General features: G+C 42.4%; 1 protein-coding gene across 1 annotated transcript in view; it reads left to right on the top strand.

Moving 5' to 3' along the window:
* The first annotated feature begins 1,763 nt into the window (after nt 1–1,763).
* NKAIN2 (sodium/potassium transporting ATPase interacting 2) overlaps nt 1,764–22,055 on the top strand; it is a 563,371-nt gene continuing 543,079 nt past the window's right edge. Inside the window, exon 1 of the mRNA XM_076333525.1 lies at nt 1,764–1,851. Coding sequence (XP_076189640.1) covers nt 1,798–1,851 — 54 coding nt within the window. The 5' untranslated portion in view covers nt 1,764–1,797. The remainder of the gene's footprint in view (nt 1,852–22,055) is intronic.

Genomic DNA, 22,055 nt, shown 5'->3' on the forward strand with positions numbered 1-22,055 from the left:
CAATCAGAAGGATGTCCTTATAGAGTAGAGGCCAACCAGTGTCACCTCTGTGTGTGTTTTGCTCCCCTGTGGAGTGCTCACTATGTTATAAGGCATTTTAGGAATCATAACTGTTCATCTGACAGACTGCCAACTATTTTGACAAACCTGCTTGGAAATTGAGAGACAAACTACACGGGGTTCTAAGCTTCCAGAGACCTTCCAGTTTCGTAGAATATCTGTGCTGCAAATAAACATCCACATGTGCTCAGAAAATCTAGTGATGTTCCTCCAGTTCATAATTGTTGATGTCACTGCTAAAACTACCTCTGGTATTGGGCAGCTCAGCAAAAAAGTGACCTGATCCGCATGCAATGTCAAGACTGCTGCTGATGACACAGCAAGTAAAAGCCTTTGGAGGCTGATTGACACACCAGAACTTGACATATCATTTCCCACCAACTTTATGTATTCTGGATGCTTTTGATAGCAGAGAAAGGCTGGACCATGCCACTAAGTGCAAGCGTTCCTCGTCATGACGGTGAGCAGAACCAGTTCCCTGAAACCAATTAATATTTTTTTCTAAATTTGCCCAGTCTTGTCCTTCTTTTCCTGCCCTCACCCTGCAGCTCCGGGCCTCTGCTCCGGCTCCCTCCCAGTCCTCCAAGTCAGCCTCTTCTGATCTGCCCCCCCCTCTGTCCTCTGCTTCGGGTGGGAGGGACACCGGCGCGGAGGGCAGGGTGGGGGCCGGCGTGTCCCTTAAGGTCTCAGGGAGCTCTCCCCGGTGCCGGCCGGAGCGGCGGCAGCAGCCGCGGAGGAAGAGCCGGCTGAGGCGGCTTCCTCCTGCACCGCCGGCCGCGGCCCGGCAGGCGGCAGCAGCGCGCCCCCCCGCGGGGCTGTGCCCGCGCCGGCTCCGCTCCGCTCCGCGCCCGCGGGCCGCGCTGTGCCCCGCTGCCCTGCCGTGACTGCGGGCCGCGCCGCGCTCCGCGCCCCTGCCGGCGCTCCCCCGGCGGAGGGGCTGTGCCTGGGCGGCAGCGGCGCTGCGGCGGGCGCCGGCTGGGCGCGGCGCCGGTGGCGCGGTGCGGGGGAGCCCCGGGAGGGGTGGGCGCGGAGAGGTGTCCCGCCGAGACAAAGGCGCCCGGGAGGGTGAAGCCGCCCTCGCCGCGCCCGAGCAGACAAAGCGGCAGCCGCCCGTCCCCGCCGCCCCTCCGCGCCCTCCCGCGGGGGAGCCCCCAGGCGAGGGGTTTCCACTGCTGGGGCTGCCTGAGTCCTAGCGGGAGGAGGAGGAGGAGGAGGAGGAAGGAGGGTGGGTGAGAGGCTGTGCCGTGGGCAGGAGGAAAGCCGCTCTCCGAGCGTGAACTGAGCTCAGCGCCGCCGCCGCCTGCCTCGCCTCGCCTCCCCGTCCCTCCCTCCTCCCCTCCTCCCCCCCCCGCCTCCCCCCGCCGCCCCCCGCCGCAGACGGCTGCGAGCCCGGATGGTTTGCGAGCGGAGTTGAGGGGGCAAACTTTGAAGCCCAGATGCCTCTGGGGCTGCGCGGCAGAGCGCGGCTGCTCCTGCAGGCACCTGCCGCCGCCCTCCCCCCGGCGCTGCCGCCCTCCGCGGGGGCGACCGGCCCCGCTGCCGGCGGCCGCCGAGGCGGCGGGCGCTGCGGCCGCGGCTAGGGCGGGCGGGCGGGCGGCGGGCGCGCCCCCATGCGGGTCCCGGGCTGGGGCGCGCCGGCGGCGGCAGGCGGGAGCCGGGCGGCGGCCGGGCGGTGCTCTCCCGCCGCCTGAGTGGGCGCGGCGCGGCGCGGGACGGCGGCGCGGGGTGCCGGGAGCCATGGGCTATTGCAGCGGCCGGTGCACGCTGGTGGCGGTGTGCGGCGCGCAGCTGGTGAGTGGCGGCGGGGGCGGCCCGCGGAGAAGGGGGGGAAGGCGGGAGGGAGGGAGGGGGCGGCGGGGCGGCTCCCCCGCTGCCCGGAGGGGGAGCCGGGGGGGGGGGGCGGGGGGCAGCGCTGCGCTTTGGGCGAGGAGAGGGGTGCGGGGGCCGGGATGGGGAAACGCGTGAGATAGCAGGGTGGGAAATACGGGCTGCGTTACAGGTAGTTTCGCGGGAGCTTTGCCGGGGGGCTGCGGTGGGCGCACGGCGGAGTTAATAAACTCGGGCAGTTTTCCCAAGCGTTGGCTCAACTTGGTACCTGGTTTCCTCTGGCAGGCCGGTATTTGGCTGGCCTTCTGTAAAGCAGGGACGCGGCCGTGTCAGGGGTGATGCACAGCTTGCAAACAGTTTGCCATACAGGTGTGTGCGTGAAGTTGTTATGCCTGAGCTTTTCTGCAGATGTGTATCTTTTTTTTTTTTCCCCCTCTTGGTCTTTCGGACTTATTGGCCAGTGTACGTTAACATTGTATCATTATGTTGTTACAGAACTAAAACAATTGCATATTTATACTTACCTATAGAGGAAACATGTGGCAGCGCTTGTAAGCTCAGCTACCATCCAAACTAGACTGAGTTTAAAAAGTAGGCACTGAGATACCATAACAAAGAGACTGCCTAAAAATAGATCTGCTTAGCAAGGCGGTTAGACTGTGCAGTTGTATGGTGGCACCTCAAAAGTGACTGGGTTTAAAGTTAAGAAACTAAAGAAATGTCCCTTTCTGTAATATATACATGGATTATTTTATTATTATCAAATCAGATACGTGATACATGGAATTCCTGTGGATTTGGATGCAGTGACACACAGCTACAGACCTATCAATGGAATATGCCCCATTTCTTATGTTCGTTAGACCAAGCGTTCGCGTGCTAGCAGAACAGGTGCTGGAAGCACCGTTGTTAAGCAGTTAACCTTATAGCAGGAAGGAAATAATTCGTGTTACTCCATCCCTCTACCTCTTACTGAATAGTTTTGCTGAGAAAGTGTTAGTCGGTGTCAATAGCAACCAGCATTGTCGCCAATTCTTCTCCTGCAGACAGGTACTAAGAGAACTACAGAAGAAAAAACCCAGTAGATTTCAGGGACCAAAATCAGTAAAAGAGTACATAGAAAAAGGAAGATGTGTTAGCAGATCAGAAATTCAAAATGCCTGTGGTCTTTCTATCAGTTGTGTTCAACCCTTAATCCTTTTGTATTCTGGAAAACGTTTTATTTGTATATGCTGTTCTCCACATAAGTTATCTGATTCTTTATAGCTGGATGTATCTTATCAGATGTGATTTATTCATGCACACTGTCTAAAAAAAGAACCTTGAATAGAAGTAGTGAATCTTGAGTGGAATGGTAGGAATGTAACCTTTTTCCAGCAATTTGGAAACATAAAATTAATCACTGAAGTTCTTCAGATTCATTTAAGTTTCAGAGGCATACTTTTCATTTTTTTTGCTGCAAAGAGAACAAAAAATGGTTTAAATTGTACCTTTTATGGATAAAAGGTTGATTCCCCCCCCCCCCCCCCCCCGCATTCAACAAACAGGAGGTTATAATGACTATGGAATGTGCTAAGATGTTCAATTATTATTGTTTTGAAAGTCTATGAAGGAAAACATATTTGCTAACTCATGGTGACAAAAATACACGCAAAACTCATAGTAAAAACATCAACAGAAATGCCCTGTAGGAATGTATCAGCAGGTGGAGGAGCAGATAAGCTGACGTAGAATTGTAGCATTACTGTAAGCTTTCTAAAAGTGGTTGTAAACTACAGGGTCAAATATATATATATTTTAAAAAGTAAATATTGTATTCTGGAGTAGCTTAAGCGAACTTTTTACATATTTTCATAAACTGAAAGCAAACTTGGATATTTTTACTGAGCAAGAAAAGGATGTGCTAGCAGCGACACACTTGGCTGAATCACACTTGGCCTATGTAATGACATTTAGATAGGTTCAAAGCAGGAATAATCATTTACATGAGAAGAAGTAGTTGGGAATGGAAAAAAATGATGCACTTCATAAAAATCGCTTGTCATGTTCCTTCATGTGCCGTATACCGTCAGATGGGAACAGGTCATGAGTTTTAAGCCAAGGAGACTTAACTCTCCTAAGCAGGCCTATGGAGCGATTGATCAGTTGTCGCTACTTTTTAGGTAATGGCTACTTAAAGGAGCAAATGCTGTCAAGATTCATCCTGGAATTAGCAGCCACGTTAATGCAGATGCAAATAAAAAACAAAGGATGAACAAGTTATCTGGCTTGAGGGGAGGGGCATGGGAAGCATTTCTACAGTGATAACCATACTTAAAAAAAAATTGCATAAAACTTTTAACGTGAAGATCTTTTATTACCAATACTTGGGATTCAATTTTAAACGAAGTAGAAAATATACTTGTGTTTGAGGAAAAAAAATTGTAAAAAGAAAGGTTTCCATTTTTTTAAGGAAAATATTTTCTTCCATCTTTGCAGAGCTAGGGTGTGGTGATCTAATTGGTCTTTGTAGGCACTGTACAATAAATAATGTTGAGGAATACTGCAGTTCAACAGAGAAGTTGTTGCATGTCGTACATATATAGATGATGTAGGTGTCTGCGAATGGGCAAAAAAAGGTGGTTGTTTCAAATAGAGGTGTAGGAGTAGAGCTAGATCAACTTGAGAGACCCTGTGCAAGTAAAATTGTTTTCATAAATACATTTTAAATGCTTATAGCTAAGGCAACATACCGTACCATCAGATTATCAGAAAGCTCAAGGAATGTTTCTGCTCTCAAGGGCATACTGATCATTGCTCCCCTGCTTATTAACATACATATACCTTCCTGTTTGTGCTCTCATTTGTACTATGGAAAACAACCTTTGACAGCTCATTTTCCTCTGCATTTGTAGCCAATGAGAAGAATTAACAGCAAGTAAGAGCTAATTTTGCTGATGTTAGGAACAAGGCATTGCCTTCTGTATACAAAGCTAATTATCTCAAAATGTCTTTTCATTTTTTTAAGATAATAATTTTGGTCTCTCTTGTCCTTTGTCCTTCTGAAGAGAACCTCGGGCATAAGGGCTCTGATGTTTTTTGTTGTATGTCAACCATCCTGGTTGCACTGAAAGAATTCTCTGCTATTGCATTTTGTCCTTTAAACCTCTTTATTTTTGGGTGTCTCCTTTTCTATTAATAGCTTACATCAGTAACACTAATACCGTGTTGCTTAGACTTTTTAATAGCAAGAGCAGCAAAGGTGAAACTGCCAAGTTTATTGTTGGTTCAGTGCTTTCTGGAAGGCTTCAAGAGCCCCATGGAAACCAGTTTGAAACTTTCTACGTGTCCTCTATTGCTGCTTGGGAAAACTCGGAGCAGTGGCAAAACAGTAAAGAGTACTGCTTGTTTTCAGCTCAGGAGCTCTCTTCCCAAGTGCAGTGATGAGAAAGGACAACATTTTATAAGGAAACTTCAAGTCTCCAGAAATCGTTGCCTTATTGTTTCTATCCATCAGGCAAAGATTGCCATGCTCCCAAGGCTAATTAGATGACAGATAATTCAGCCTTTGCACTGCCTTCTCTCATTTTCCATCTGAATTTACTGAATTTATTTGTATCATTCTTTTTGTACATTTTGCCTGTTCTTTTTCTTTTTCTTTTTTTTTTAAAGTAAATTGTAATGCAGTTCAGATACTCCAGCTAAGTATTGAAAACTATATAAAATTTGTAAACAAGCTGCATATATACCAAGGCTCAGCTAGTGATTCTGGGGTATTCTGTCTGATGCTCTAAAGGAGCAGGTATAATGGGCACAAACTCCCCAGTTTCTGAAAATCGGTGTCTTTCACAGGCATCAATGTATGACGTTTGCAGTCTCTCCTTTTCCTCGCTAACACCTCACCGTTTGGGGCATAAGCACACTGACACACAACCTGGCTGTATCTCTCTGCGACCTCTTCCAGTTACAATTCTGGCTGAAGCTGCTGTCCAGGTGTGTCATTGTGGCCAAGCAGAACGACAAAGGCACCAGATTTGGTTGCTTTTGCTAACGTAGGCCCAACCTTTATCTTTGCTTTGAGCTAATGAAAAAAATTACTAAAACACTAACAGTTTGTATGGAAATGTCCTTGTTTCATGCTTTTCCACAAATGAATAATGTGAATTAAGAGAAAATTCAAATCCTTTATTTCAAAAGCTGTGTCAGCTGAGGTAATTTCTATACCTATCGGTGATACCAATGTCCATAAACACATATTTAGTTACCTTGTTGCACATGAAGGCACACATTTGATCTGTGGCAGATGAAGTGGTGGAACCACTCAAACCCAAGAAATGAATTATGTACAAACTGAGAAGTAGTATCTACTGTCTGTCTTCTGTGACTTCTGATGTCATGAGAGAGGCCCGTAACCTGTATTGCACACATGATGTAAGACTGAAGAGTGTCCTATTCTCTCTCAATTCTCACATGCGTTATAAAACAATGATACATGGAACTACAGAGGACAGAGCTTTGGTTCTTAGAGGAAAAGTCCGCCGTAGCGATCAGTCCTGTAAAGTTTTGTTTTGCCTTTTTTAAACATGAACAGCAAATATTCTTATGTTCATTCAAACACTTTAGGAATGGTGATCTTGGCAAATTCTAGTCTATATCACATATCTACCTACAACGTTTAGCACAGTTTAATACCGTGAATATCCTTGTTTGGGGAAAAACTCATGTTTTAACAGTTTACAGATTGACTTGTCTCTGGACTTTCGGGGAGTGAGGTTTGTCAGATTAGAGCTGAGGTCCATCTGAGAGCAAAGCGAAGGCATTCACACCAGGTACTCCCTAGGATTATCTACTCTGAAGTTTTATGTAATAAAGAACATTTTTTTTGTTAATATAGGCTCTTATATCATGCATATCGTAAGGTGACTTTCCAGTAGCACACCAAACCACATAAGTAGTGTATGTAGCATGTTTATTTTTTTCATTTTTGCGATAGGGAAGTGGTAGTGAAATTTTTGGTGTTTGCTTTCAATTGCTGGGTTTTGGGGAGGGTTGTTTTTTCTTTTTGCGTGTGTGTTTTAATTGTGTTTCATTGTTGCTGTTGCCAATAGTTTTCAATAGCAGCTTTAGGAGAGAAGTGTCTGCAGTGGGAAATTCTGATGACATGTACAAGTTCCTACATTTTCTGCTAGCAAAAGGGGAATTAAAGAAGTGGGCTTTCTATGTGGAATGGAAAGTGATGTTGTTACTGCTCTTAGCCTGTGGATCTGTAGGTTTATCAATCTAGAAAGAAAGTAGAAAGAATTAATTTCTGTGTTTTGGATAGTACTTAAATATAAGTACTGCTTTTGAAATTGTGACTACATCAACAACTTGTGCCTGTGCCTTCTTTAAAGTTCTACTTCTTGCTTTGTTTCAATTTTGATAGCAAAGAAAGTGAGAGTCGTAGTTTCGTTGTATCCAAAAACATTGTGATCCTACTAGCAATGCAAAGGAAACAGTCTTATGAATGGCAGACTTTCAGCAGATGTATGTTTGAAAGCTATTGTATAATACTAAGGAGTAGATTTTGAGGTGTTGCTGGGAATATATAAAACAAGGACTTGATCATGAATTCAGAGAGCTAACATCTTTTGTTGCTATGAAAGAAATACGTAGCAAGCTTTTTAGGTTTAAGTGACACCTTGGTAGAAAAGTAAACACTCTTTTTCTATTCAGTTTTTGAGATGAAATACCGAGGATTCATAACTAAACTGTTTTTTTCTGATAACTTGAGGGCAAAAATAGTGATGCATACAAAAAAATGGAAGTCAGAGGTAACAGTCCATTATGTCATATAATATTAGTGGCTTGACTTTCACTATGAATGGTACAGTGTGATTTTTCATAGAAGTGTGAATGAATAATAATTGTGAGTAACCAGTCATGCACTTCAAGAAAAGCAGAGTATGTTGTTTTAAGTTACAGGGGTAAAAGATTTCAGACCAGCTGAATAGCAAGTTTAATTCACTGCTTTTTGAAGTTGAACTCCTTTAAAGTTCCGTGAGCAGACTGCACATTCAGATACTGTGATGATGGGTGGGAGGGAAAGGTTTAAATAGACTGAGAGAAGAGGAGTTGAATAAACTACCTGAATATAGGGACCTAGAATACCTAGCAAAGTTACTTTTCTTGTATAGCCATGAGGCACATCTTTGACAGTAGGAATTAATTTCATATTGACAGAGATTTGAGCTAGCACCTTGAATGATGAGCAGCAGGGTGGTTTGGGGTTTTTTTTACTTTTTCTGTTTCTTTACAAAAAGCACTAAGTAAGCATTCTTAAAAGACACTAAAAACTCTCTGTAGTCAGCCTGTAGTCAGTGGAGAGAAATCTCTCATTCTGTAGTCAACAGAAAGGAACAGGCTCCATCGCAGAATGGTTCAAAGCAGAAACATAATGTTTTGAGTTGGTAGTGACTTTCCTGTCCCAGGCTGAGCTGTGGGAATGTATACAATGCAAGTGCAGCATATAAGGTTTGTAAACAAGTACTTGGTGACTTGTTCCAGGAAAGAATCTAATCCGTTTGAGATCTTCTCAATGTCCTGGTGCATCTAATGACATGGGTCTCAACATCTAGTTTCAGTTAGCATGAAGTTTTGAGAAACTTCCCTGGGCTTAGAGACTGGTGAGATTCAGCCAGTGTCTGCTCTGGAGGGTGATGTCAGTGCCCAGTGAACTACCTGGATATGCCCCTACGCTCCAAACTGCCTTTTTGGTCCCGTGGTTCCACTGAGCTCAAGAGATTATCCCAGGTGTACAATGCCGAAAGAGACAGTTATGCCCAATGATATTTTATAAGAAAAGGTGTGTCAGAAATCTTGAATTTCTACAGGATTTACTTATGGTTCTGAATTTTAGCGACTTTTAGCGGAGAATAACAATAGTGAGTATTCTCATATTTGGGTGGAGGCAAGGGTATTGATGGTCTGACTAAATCAGAATAATCTCTCTAGGCTCCTCTGCACTTAGAAGAGGGACTCCTGCAGGGGGCAGGTCAGAGTGCCTAACGTTGTTTCTTGCCCTAAACTGCCCTTTAGAGTTGTGTCTTAAGTAAAGCGGTCCTTCAGCTTAGGTAGGCTTTTTGGGATGGGCAGCGAGAGAAGAAATCACAGACCCGTTGTATGCTGTTTTGCCATCCACAGTACTTATTATTTACATTTTCCTCCCTTTTGCATTTTCACTAGTCATTTTACTGAGGACTTTTTGATTTTAAGGATCACTGTGATCTACAGATTGAGAAATGCTGTTTTGGAAAGGTGTTTGTCTCTTTGTTGACTGCAGAGGGAAACTAAGGAGCCTGGTTTCACCAGAGCAATGTCAGCTTTTGTGCATACGTCCCTTAAGATCCCTTAAAAAAAATGCTAAAATCAAATGGATAAAACCAATTTATGCTCACTTTGGTTTTTGGGTGATTTTCTGTACCTTCCAACAGAAGTGAGGAAGACAGGTACCACTGTAAATAATGTGTGATCATAAAGAGTATGCTGAAAACACAATAATTTTAAAGCATCAAATAGTTTATTATCATCCAGATGAATCTTAATTTATTTTTTTTATTATGGTGAGTGAAAGAGAGGAGCTGTTGAGTGCTACCTGGCTTGTAAAGTAGAATGGACACAATAGTTGAAATGACATTTTCTTGCCCCTGTGGCAAATAAACATTTCACAGTTTGTTATTTTATCCCCTCTCCCCAGATGTACGTGTACCAGCTGGATGGCATCTGAGAATTGCTTCAGCATTTTATCATTCTGTAACACTCTGATAGAAATGACATTTAGAAGAAAAATTACTGATTTCCGTGTTCACTAAAAAGTAAACATGCATAGCTAATAGTTCTATTCACCACAGATCATACTTATGCATTTTTAATAAAAACTTGATTTTAATTCATACATAACTTATGAGAAATGTTTATCAGTTTAGGGCTCTGCTGATTCCCTCTTAAATGTTAATATGTATCTGGATACCTTGAAAATGTCTTTCATTTGAGGCTCGGATTTACCTTTTGTACACTTGCTGCTCTGCTGCCTACGTAGTGATGTAATGTATATAAGAAATGCTGATTATTGTACTGATTACTAAAATCAGTAAAAGTACCGTTTATATGACATAAATGAATCTCAGATTTTTCCTATGCTGTTTGCAGTAATAGCTTTCTAACATCCGGGTTTGGTTGGGGTTTTTTTCTGGTATTTTTCTCCGTTGGGATGTTAGGCTGCATCTCTAGTGGCAAGTCACCAGTTACATGTAACTAGCAAGTTACCACTTACATGAATGGGAATAGGAAAAGTCTGTTGTATCCTATATTTATACCATAACAGATTGAGGTCTGGTTTCCTCACCCTTCTTTTCTTATGAATCATAGAATCATAGAATAGTTTGGTTTGGAAGGGACTTCTAAAGGTCATCTAGTCCAATCCCCCTGCCGTGGGCAGGGACACCTTCAACTAGATCAGGTTGCTCAGAGCCCCGTCCAACCTGACCTTGAGTGTTTCCAGGAATGGGGCATCCACCACCTCTCTGGGCAACCCCTGCCGGTGCTTCACCACCCTCAGCGTAAAAAATTTCTTCCTTATACCTAGTCTCAATCTACCCCCCTTTAGTTTAAAGCCATTCCCCCTTGTCCTGTTGCAGCAGGCCCTGCTAAAAAGTTTGCCACCATCTTTTTCATAAGCCCCCTTTAAGTCCTGAGAGGCTGCAGTAAGGTCTCCCCGAAGCCTTCTCTTCTCTAGGCTGAACAACCCCAACTCTCTCAGCCTTTCTTTGCAGGAGAGGTGTTCCATCCCCCTGATCATTTTCATGGCCCTCTTCTGGACCCGCTCCAACAGGTCCGTGTCTTTCTTATGCTGAGGGCTCCAGAGCTGGACGCAGTACTCCAGGTGGGGTCTCACCAGCGCGGAGTAGAGGGGCAGAATTGCCTCCCTCAACCTGCTGGAAAATTATGAAGGAATTCTCATTAGTAGAGTTTTGTACAGAAGGCAGCATATGAGGTTAATTTTATTATTTCTGAGAGGCCTGTCGAAATGATGATGCCTGTCACGTTTATACATCACGTCACCTTTCAGAAGACAAAAATGCTGGACCGTTTGCAGATGGTGGGAGAGAGATTCGTGCTATCTCATTTAAGCATGTAATGAATAGGCTCTGAACCACCTTCTGGGGGTGGCTGCCTCTTTCCATCGACTATATAGGGATCTTTGAGGTGCTGCACAGTTGGGAATGAAACTCCAACCTCTCTTCTGCATGCACCTTTATTTACTTCATTATATAGTTAAGCCTGCTCATCTTTGATGGTGTCTTTCTACTAAAGAAGAGAGTATAGACTATGAAAGTCTTTATTTTGTAGAATTTAAGCAGAATAAACATGAGTGATATATAACATTTCTTCTGGATGAATGGAAGTCATGCTAGAGGCCTAGAACAAGGGTCAGAGGGCTGCCCACCTTGAATAACATTTACTGTCTCTGAGTGATCCTACAGTAGTGAATGAAATTGGTCTACATGAACGAATCTAAGGTACTGGCTAATATTTGTGTAAGAAAGCTTGACTGTCTTAGGAAATAATGTAATTCCTTTTCAGGTGACTCACACCATGGGTCAATTTACTAATTAAAAATTCCTTTAAACTTCTTCATAGATGGACTACTAATTGGCCCTCAACAAGTATATTCTTCTCATTTGAAGATAAAAAGCTTTTGTGAGAAAAGGAAGATAGATGCTACGATGTCTCTTTAGAACAATGCATGGATCTTTGAAAAGCCATTCTTCAATAATTAAACAAAATGTGAAGTTTGCAAATTTTTGCCATGGCCAACAATGGGCCAGCATTTTTCATTATTCTCTGGTCACAGTGTCTGTGGCAGGCTGTTCTATTACAGAGCACAGAAACAAAAGGAGAAAAAAGCCCGTTGTGTGTCATTGCTGCCTTCACAAAGCCACAAATACATTAAACTCAAGATACTGTTCATTGTGCACTTGAGCCACCAGTGACAAAGGTGCTGTGAGTACCACTGAATATCAGGCAGTCATATGTCATTACATCACTGTTCAAATTGGCAGAGCAAATGACAGTAAAACAAATGAAAACATTAGCAGCTAAAGGAATGCGAAAGAATAAGAGGCTTGTCTGAAAAAAAGAACGGAAAATATGGATGTTATTTTTGCCACTAGCTACAAAGTTGATTTTCCCTTTTTTCTTTCTTTTTTTTCATTTATTTTTAAGTTCTTGGCCACACCCATCTCATGCCCTTGAGGCCCCTTAGCTTTTTTCTTTGACACTAGTAGCAGTCACAGGCAGTGACAGCAGCTGGTGACAAGCCAGATGATGGCACTGGTAGCGTTAACATAAGACATGGGCTTCAGTGTATCCTGAAAACAGAGTTCATTGTCTTGGATTTTATCAGACTGGCTTTTCTGAGTGTGGAGCTGGCAGTAAATTTGGTACTTGCAGAGGGAAAACCACAATAAACTGGAGCTGGATGCAGTTTTCAGCAATATACCTAGTAATGCCTGTTTCTGGTCCTGGCAACCTCTCAGAATATTTAGAGGAAGTGCTGTCTGGTACAATCTTTTTTTTTTTCTTTCTTTTTTTTAAATGAAAGCCATCACCCAAGGGGTAGGGTCGTAACGGCAGGTACAGAAGAAAGTTGTTGGCCTCAACCGCTGGAAGAGGTTCTGTCTGTTCTGCGTTGTGCTAAACTGTGCTTTTTCAGATGCATAATAAAAGTTATTTATGGACACCAATAAAGTGGTATCTGTTGTATAATATCACAGATAGGCATAAGGACAATAACAAAAGGCAGCTGGTTTAGTAAGCTCTATTTGCTGCAGAAATGTGCTGTTCTTTGCAAATTGAAATAAAAAAAGTGGAGGGACAATGTTGTGGTTTTTTCTGGTTCCTGGCATTTGCAATCATTCTTGCTTTGCAGTGTGCTTATAAAGACAATTATGTGGGTCCCATGTCAGTATTATATTTGTCATGACTAGCGCCTTATTAGAGGACAGCTGCTCCTCTCTGCCCAGCACATACACGTAACTACCACTGATGATAATAGAAGTTATGAGTGTAACCCTCCTCTGCGTTACACTGACGGAGCATGCTGGAGGTGTCATGGTTTCAGTTAATTAACTCAGGTGTAAAACCAGGAATGAAGCAGTGATGGATCTGGGACTATTCATATGCTTGTTCAGAGTGCAATGCCTGTAAGGAGGCTTTAAACTTCCAACAATTATTACTTGGCCCTTCTAACAGGTGAGTAAGAAAGGCACTGTCCAAATGCACAACATCTGAGTCTCTCAGGTCATGCTGAGTGCCTTCACTAGAAGGTTAGATATCCAGGTCCCCATCAGCCTAGAGCAGCCACAGGGAAGATTGGTGTGCAGGGGATATTTCCAAGCTGTAAGTGTTTTATGGTAACTCCTCAGTTTCTCTCTAATTCCATCAGGATTAAAAAAGGGGTGACTAGGAGATGTCTCCAAAGCTCCTCAGGTGCAGTAATGGTGCTTTGGCTGCTGTCACTTCTGCTGAGAACGGGACCAATTTGGAACAAAGAAGAATATAGAAGTGGCACGGTGCCATCATAATGCTGTTAAGAGCTAATGTAAACTCAGACGGTGAAAACCATTTGCAATGAACAACAATGTTTGCTGGCCCTGCCAAACCCAAGAACATATTCTCAAGAACCACCTCTTGGCATTTTAGCTATTGTAATGAGTTGCTTGTGTACATCCTTAAGCACTTGCTTCTCTCGGCTCAGATCTGCATAGTGGGCAGCTCAGACTGGCTTAGGGAATGTAAACCCCTGCCTTTGCGTTCATGTAGGTTTCTCTTTTGTTGCTGTTTTTTGTTTGCTTTTCAAAATTTGAGTAAATGAGAAGTTCTGCAGTATTTGGGATGACTAATTGGATTTCTGGGTGAGCACAAGTCCTGACTTATTTTGGAAGGTGAAAACTATTAGTCCTAAAACTGCAGCATCTATTCCAGACAGTTGCCTTACTAATTTAAGACAAGACAGTTATACAAAGCTACAGTGATGAATGGATCGAACAGTTAATATTTGACATTTCATTTTATGATTATACCATTTAAAAATAGCTGGCTTTGACACACTGCTAGTATTTTTTTATATGAATTGGAAAACCTAGATTTATAGCAAGTTCCCTGTTACCTTTCAGTTACCGCCATTCTCTGGAGAATGACTGTACTGAAGATCCTATCTGGTCTGATGTTTGGCGCAAGTATGGACACATTCAATAAAGATGGCTCGGGGAGGTGGGGTTATTCATTTGCCTTCACAGCTGGACTGGTCAGGTGATTGAGAGAGAAATGCGGAATAGCATCACAGTCAGTGGTAGACTTAAAAAAAAAAAAAATTGAAAGAAGTTTTTAATTGTGATATTTTAAATCTCTGTAAAAGTGAAAACTAGTGATACCAACAAGTGCCAGAAGAGTACTTTAAAACAGCCCTCTCTGAAGCAGTTTGGAAGATATGTCTGTCATAACTGGAATATATGGGAGATGCAAACCTTGTATTTTAACCTCTCCAGATTTCAGGAGAACTTGATTCTCATCTCTGCGCCCCAGGCCCACCTGTACGATTTAGGACAAGATTTTGTCTGCTCTCTTAGATGTCTCCCTGTGTTGGTAGTGCCTAGCTGTGGCTGGGATCTGGGGGAGACTGTTGAGCGCATACTCAGTGTTCTCCGTGTAAGCTGTGCCATGCTGGCACCATTCTTACCCCAACGCAGCCATGGCCGCTGAGTTGGCCAATTCTTGCAGTGTTAAATGATTTCACAGTGAATTGAATCAATTGCTCACCCACATAATCCAGCATGAAGGTGGAGGAGAAGGTTTGTGCTCATGCAAAGACCTGAGATTCTGGCACTGGTCTCTGATCTTCTTTAGCAGAGCGTTCTAGCTTAGAGCTTTTATCCCATTTATTTTAAAGATGTGAAATTTGTTGAGAGGAGTGTGCTGAGGCATGCTTGCTGAGGGAAGGGATGGGTAATCTTCCAGGAGCATTTTCATGTAAAGCATCAACGTGCGTTTGTGAGGAACCTGTCTTGATGAATGATGTGGTCCCTGCCAATTCTGTCTTCCTAATTGTGCAGATCTTTCCTAGCGCGGCACGGGTTTGTGCTGCCTCTTACCTAAGGTTCAACCGAGACCAAAATGATCAGCGTGCGATGGTGGGTAACTACGCAGTTCTACTAAAAGATTCACGCTCTACATCATAGCCATCCTAGAACTTGTATAAGGTCAGTATGCTAACACAGCCACCTGAATCCCTTTAGAACATCAAATTTGACAGAGATAAAATGTGCTTAGTGAATATTTTTTAAAAGGTCAAAAAGTAAAGATTATTTATTTACGTCAATTGAAATTTAGCAGGTCTTAGGTTAAGGTGAGGGACAAAGAAAATAAATCTCTAGAATTATGTTACACTTGACAGAATATTGATCTATAATTGTCTCAGCAGGAGCTGATGGTGAGCTGAAAAGTAGTTTTACAAATTTACTTAAACATTTCTGATTGGCACTTCTTTTTGTAACATTGCTCTGCCTGGATTTTTGTTCCACACTTTGTCTCCCCATTAATGTTTCAGGAATGTTAGACCACCCTCATTTTTGATTAAAAACAGGTTAGAAAATTCTGTCTTTCAGTTAATGTTCCTACAGTGTAAGAAAACAAATACTTGCTTGGACATTATTAGCTTACTAATTTCATGAAGAAGAATGTTTTACACCACGGTGGTTTTACTGGATATCCCACACTGTGTGTAGTGCTATTATAAGGAAGCTGGCCTTGGAAAGGGAAAGCACTTTCCATAGGCATTTAATAATCACTTAAGGAAGACGTGTGTTTATGAAGTTCTTGTCACAAGAGTACTCGTATTTCCAAAGTATCATACAGTTATTTTCTTTTATAACCTCTTTCTTCTTGCATCTATTTTACAGTCTTCCTATGATTGCAGAAGTAATACAAGCTCTTTCACTAGCCAGCTAGCATAATCTTAAAGTAGGTATTTCTAGTGTGTGTTATTGGAGATCTGTGTCATTTTCTGTACCTTTTTCTTTATTTGCTGCCATACTTTCCTGTCCATGCAAGCACCTAAGAAGAATTCCCACCAGGTACCTCAGTGCCTCGGCTGCCTATCAAGATGATGGAGGCAGGCAGGTGCCTCTAGGGGGGGAATTCACTGCTCTTTGTTAGCACTTAGCAAACTTCACTTAGGTGCTCTAAATCATGCTCTGGAAGAACCAGTATCTCTACCAACGTGACACAGAAGATCGGGTGCAAAATTAGGTGCCTAGAGTACACAGAATACCTATTCTGTAGGTATTTCTGCCCCCATGCACATCTGGTGTATACTTCTTTGTGCTAAGTGTAGAGTAGGTTAAAATACGGACAAAACTTTTTTTACTTTTTTCTTTTTTGTTTTGTCTTTCTCTTCCCCCCCTCTATATTTGCTTTCAAGGCCTTCATCTTTGTAATCAGCTGTGCAATAGCACAGGCAAGCTCTCCTCATTAGGCAGCCCACGATTTGCCTGGACCAGCTGTAGAGCCCTAGTCTCTTTTGGTGGCAGGCTGACAGAGGATCTGGAGAATAAACAACTCCTTTGCGGGGGCTGTTATCATTTACCCTGGCAGATACACTGCGTGATGGAGCGTGCTGCTTCTGAAGCAGGCCAGGTCTAAAGCAGAGTTGCAAGGGAGATACTCACACAGTTCTCCCCTGCCCCCTCCACACACATGCACGTGCACACACGCACTCTCTGCTGTAACCAGATTTGTTAAATTATAGCATCTCCTTATGGATCTGCACAATACATCAAGAAAAAACAAACAAAAAAGAGGCTATTTCTTCAGACTTGCTTATGTAATAAGATGGATATAATTGTAAACAGGAAAGCTGTAAAATAGAGTTAATAAAATTCATCCTTATAAGGACTATTTACCCTCATAATGGTGACTGAGTCTCTGCTTTTCAAGAGCTGACAGGCACTAATGGAGTATGCGGAAGCGGTTTTCCTTCATACCCTCTTTTTGTCACTGTTCGTATCTTTTCACTACTCAGGTCCTACTTGTATTACTTCCTTGAAATGTCTTGGTAGTAAGAAAAGGTAGATAGAGCCATGGCTTAGTTGATACTTGTTGTATTAGCTTGCCTTCTGCTGCTGCTATGAGGAATATTGCTTATATAGCTATAAACTAAGCTATATAAGCAGCAAGAATTGCCTACTAAGTAGCTGCTAATAAACATGAAATATTTCTGGACAGAATCACTCTTTCTGGTTCTTTCATATGTCATTGAGGATTCATGAATCTTCTTGGTTGCAGTTAGTCAGTGATCTGTTTGGTGACAAAGCAATGTCTAGCCAAACAAATCCACCTACATTTCACTGGACTATCATCTTTATTCCCATAGGTAACTGTGGTTAAAAATGCAAGGGAATATCAGTTCTGTTGCAGCAAAACAGGAGAAAAAGAGGCAGAGAGGTTCCCCAAAAATACCGCGCATCTCGGGGAAATGCATCTTTAGTGAAAGAAAATCCATTGACAATAAGTGAATGGAATGACAGTAAGGCTTATTGAATTCAAGAAGTGGAGTTAGGAAAATAACAACTGGTCTCTGACGTAGTAACAGAACCACCATGAGATGTGGGGATAAAGGAATGGGGAGAACAGATGGAAGGAAGAGAAAGGAAAGAAAATACGTCACAGATGGGACTGATTTTGAATTTTGGGAATGTAATTTCGCAGGGGTGTCTTTCCCCTAGACCAACCTCTGAAACCCAAAAGGTCGATATTAATAACAGTTTTTCAGGGATTCATGGTTCAGATGAGATAAAGGGGTTAAAGGAAGCATGTGAGTTTGAAACATTTATTTGATATACATATACAGGAAAGGTATATGTGTTTATCTAACAGGAAAAAATGGGTATGTCTCAGTGATGTGTAAAGATGTCATATTTGACATCAAATTTGTATTTAAAGCAGTGATGTGTCAGGTACCGCAGGTGTACTGCAGTGCATACATGATGACACTCAATATATCATAGAATTGGGGACTTTCAAAGAAAAACTCACATACCTCTACAGCTTGAGTTGGAAAACTGGGCTTCTTGGGGAAAAGATTAGTAGATGTAGCTTAGGCACAGGCAGAGTCTTAAACAATATGTTGAATAAAGGGTATGTGTAAGCAATGGATTACATATCCATTTTCAGCTCAGTGTTGCAACAAAGGAGACAGCAGCTTAAGCAAATATGCCTGAATGAAGTCATAGCTCTGAGTGTGTGTGCTGTGAGTTTTTAAAATAGAATCCTGTTGAATTGAATAGAGTCATCTTCTACACTGCATGGGTGGTATTCAAGACTTTAGGAGAATGGATGATAAATCTGATACTAATGGAATTATATTAGAAAGAGATATGAATTTATCTTGATGCATGTGTCACAGGTGAATTTGTCTTTAGCAGACGAGCTGAGTAAATGATAAATGTTTCATATTTATGTCATTGAATTAAATGGGAGAGGTCATTCATTCTGCCACTTCCTACTATTATTATCGATGCTAGACTGCTAATTTGGGAGAAAAAGGAAGGAGAGCAGAAGAAAAGAAAAAGTAACCTGGGTAATGAGTGGAGGTGGCAAGACCCAGGACCTGCTGGGAACACAAAAATACAGAACCCCTCTTCAGAGCTGGTATAAACTCCAGAAATGAATACAGATGGAGAGCATCCACTGCTGGATCTTGCTGACCAGGGATCTCATTGGTTCTGGCCATTCTTTAGAGGCATTAGGACAGAGCCCCGGGGAACAGAGAGGCCTGTATAGACAACAGGGATGGACAAACTGTTGCACGCACGCCAGGATGTCTTTGTTATGCCAGTAACCAGTATTGTTGACCATCAGAACTGATGTTTCATTTGGTGGAGAAATACCCCACATATCTGTTCGTTCCACTCACCCGTGGCTTGCTCACCTAAGAGAGAAACCAGTTGAGCCATTTGAGTGGTGTGGGTGGAAAAAACCCCATACTTTTAGCTTATGTACTCTAGCAGCAAGCACACACACCTAAAGTTCATTTTGTAAAAAAACTTAAAAAGACGCTTAGCCCAGTAATATGAAAGTTGTAACATAGTCGATTAAAATTCAAGCTTCAGCTCAGATTTTACGAAAAAGAAATCAACATAAATTGAGGACCCTGTGTAATGTCAGTAAGACAAGCTTTTATTCATAAATTGTATAAACGTTGATTTTTAAAGCAAAACTAAGCCCACATTAACAAGATACACAATAAAGGAAAGAATGCATTACAATTGGGCAACCGTAGTATTTTTAAGACTACGCACAGTGAGAGACCTTTTGGCTAAGACAAGGTGGTAGTTTGCGGGTTTCTCCTACTTCTGAAACCTGTTCTTTTTTGCTTTTTCACTCACTTAGCTTACAAAAACATGAAATAATTTTCCTTTTCCATTTTTCTTTTCATTTTTTGTCAAGCAGTACATGCTTTGTAGTTGCTGAATGTATAAAAATTTGTGTTATTTTGATTTTGTGGGGGGTTAATTCTTGCTCATGTAAGCTTTTAACTTTGCTTTTTCCTAACTTGATTTTAGTACTCCTTTAAAAATATCTGTGTTTGTTTCCTGGAGTTTATCAATCACCACAAAAAAATTCTGTTCAAGATTTAAGTATTTACTAAATTCCCCTGAAGCTTTACTAGTATGATATTGACATGTCTAGGCTAAATCATTTTCCCTTAGTTTGCTCTTCTGTACTTACTCGTCCAGCTTACCTTAGCTGCTAGTCAGGCCTGAAGACTACATACTTTTGCTGCTTTAGCTACTTGGTAAGCTAAGAAATAGTATAGTGAAAGCTGTTTAAATTAATTCCATGGACTTGCCTTAGGTCCTAACATAGGCTAGTTGCTTGGTTTCTCTGCAGTGAGTAGGGTGAGTAGGGCAGGCAGAAGTACTCCTGGGGTCATGCTGAGGGTGGGGAAGGTGTCTCATCCCCCTTCCTGGCTGGGGTTAGGTGTCCACCCACTGCCCACGTTAGATGCCTGTGTGGGGTTAGGATCCACACTTGCAACCTGTGCTGGAGTCAGACACTGAGATCGCTCTTTTGGTACCGAGGGGAGGCTCCGTCCTTTCTGTCATGATGTGTCTGGAGAAGGAGCAGTGGTAGCTGTAGTGCTGACCATTTTTCACATAGTAAGTGACTTGTTGGTTTACGCACACAAGAAAAAAAGCATCTGTTCATTGCCCTCTTGAGCAGAGCGGGGCTGAAGCCTTTATTTCTCAGCCATCTTGAGTGAGAGTACTCGCGCCAGCAGCCCAGGAGCAATGGGAACGTCTATGCATCTCTTATTCAGTCTGGGCCAAGAATAGGACAGAGGAAGGAAAAAGAGGCCTGAGCTCCATATATGTGAAATAGAAGAGTTCCCTAAAGAAATGTACCTGGATTCAGCTCCTTGGACCACTCCACTAATTTTCTGTGACAGAGTTATAAGTTGCATAAACAGTATTAAGAGCAGATCTATTCTGGGAATTTGTTTAGTGTGGTATTGAGTCAGGTAGAAATAATCTCAGTCATTTGCCCAGAGTCATGACATCAATAAGTGGGAACTAGATCTGAGGCCTTAACCCTTGATGCTTTCCCTTTCAGGAGTGATCTTATTTAATTTCTTCTTTATTAAAGTGATTCAAAGATTAGTTACGCTGATCATCACTGTTACCAAAAAACTAGATTCAGGCCCTAGGACAAATGCCTCTTTATGAAACAAAACGTCTTACTAAAAACATCAACTAAACTCCTGAGAAGATTCCTTATAAAAAGTACTTGTATTACAACACCAAGTTGCTTTGTCAGGAAAACCAGGATTAAGATAGAAGGATCAAACATAACTTTTATTTCTTTTTTTTTCTTGCACTCTAAGATATGGTTGTTTTATCATCGTCAGTAGTTATCTAAAAAAGCCTTGCAAAGGGAAATTTCTTTAGCTTGCTTTCTTCTGCTAAGTTACTGGTCATGGTCTGATTTTATTAGGTGAGACTTTAAAGCCAGTTTCAACAATAACAAAAAATGAGTATACTTGGAGTTCTCTGTGCCTCAGAGAAATACTGAGTAAGTCTAAATCTGGGCAGCCTGATAATTGTCATAACATTGCTCTTTTCTGTTCATTCTCTTAGCTCTGCACCCCCTCCGCAGAGCAGCGCTGTGTGTGTGTAGCCTGCCGTAGGCTGAGTTTGAGAGTCCCCTTCAGACGCGGGATGCCACGCGTGAGGGGCCGAGGGTAGCGCACAGAGCGCTGGCACTCTTCATCGGATTATGGTCTTTTGCCTTTGAGTATCCCTCTACAGCTCTTTTATTTCTCTGAATAGCTCCTTAGAGCAATTTCCAGAACAGCTGAAGATACTCTGATGTTTGAATTGAGATTATTTTTTTTGTAGTCATCTTTCCTGGGTGCTCTTTTCAATGTGCCTGGACCACGTTTTGCACAGAATGGAGTTTTTGCTGACTGTTGTCCTGTGTTTTACATCCCTGGTATTCGACAGGCAGAACTGAGCTGTTCTTTTCCTAATCTGTCCTCTTTGGCTTCGTTGTCTTTTGAATCTGGGGAAAAAATGATGTTGTGGTTTATTTGTTGCATTTCCATCTGATTACTGTTGCTATGAACTTACTGCCATCTGCCAGACAAGAAAAAAAACCCCACCACCACCAAAAAAACCCCCCTTACAGTTAAAATGTATTTCTTTATGACCTACAGTCTTTGTAAGTACAGTTCTGGTACTGTCAGATGGATGGTGTGCTTTTTGGGCTTATCAAAGGTCAGTGATGTTTCTTCATGTTTCCAGTGTCTTTCAGTTCAAGCAAGTGTGCTTTCAACAGACCAATTCTGAGTTTGTGAAAGCAAGACTCAAGCTTTTGAAAGCTGCCCCTGCTTTCAGTCACCCAAATCTGTTAAAATTTAAACATAAAATGGACATCCAAATGCCTTTCTGGCAGCTTTGAAAGTCTTAGCTTATGGGAGCTCTGTTGCAATTGCCAGAGTAACAGTCCATGAGACCTGTATATCAGCCAAGTGATTCAAGGAAATTATTGGTAGCCACCATTATGGTTTTGTTTTCATTGGCAAAAACATT

Source organism: Aptenodytes patagonicus, chromosome 3, assembly GCF_965638725.1.
Source record: "Aptenodytes patagonicus chromosome 3, bAptPat1.pri.cur, whole genome shotgun sequence".
NCBI classification, from domain to species: Eukaryota; Metazoa; Chordata; class Aves; order Sphenisciformes; family Spheniscidae; genus Aptenodytes; species Aptenodytes patagonicus.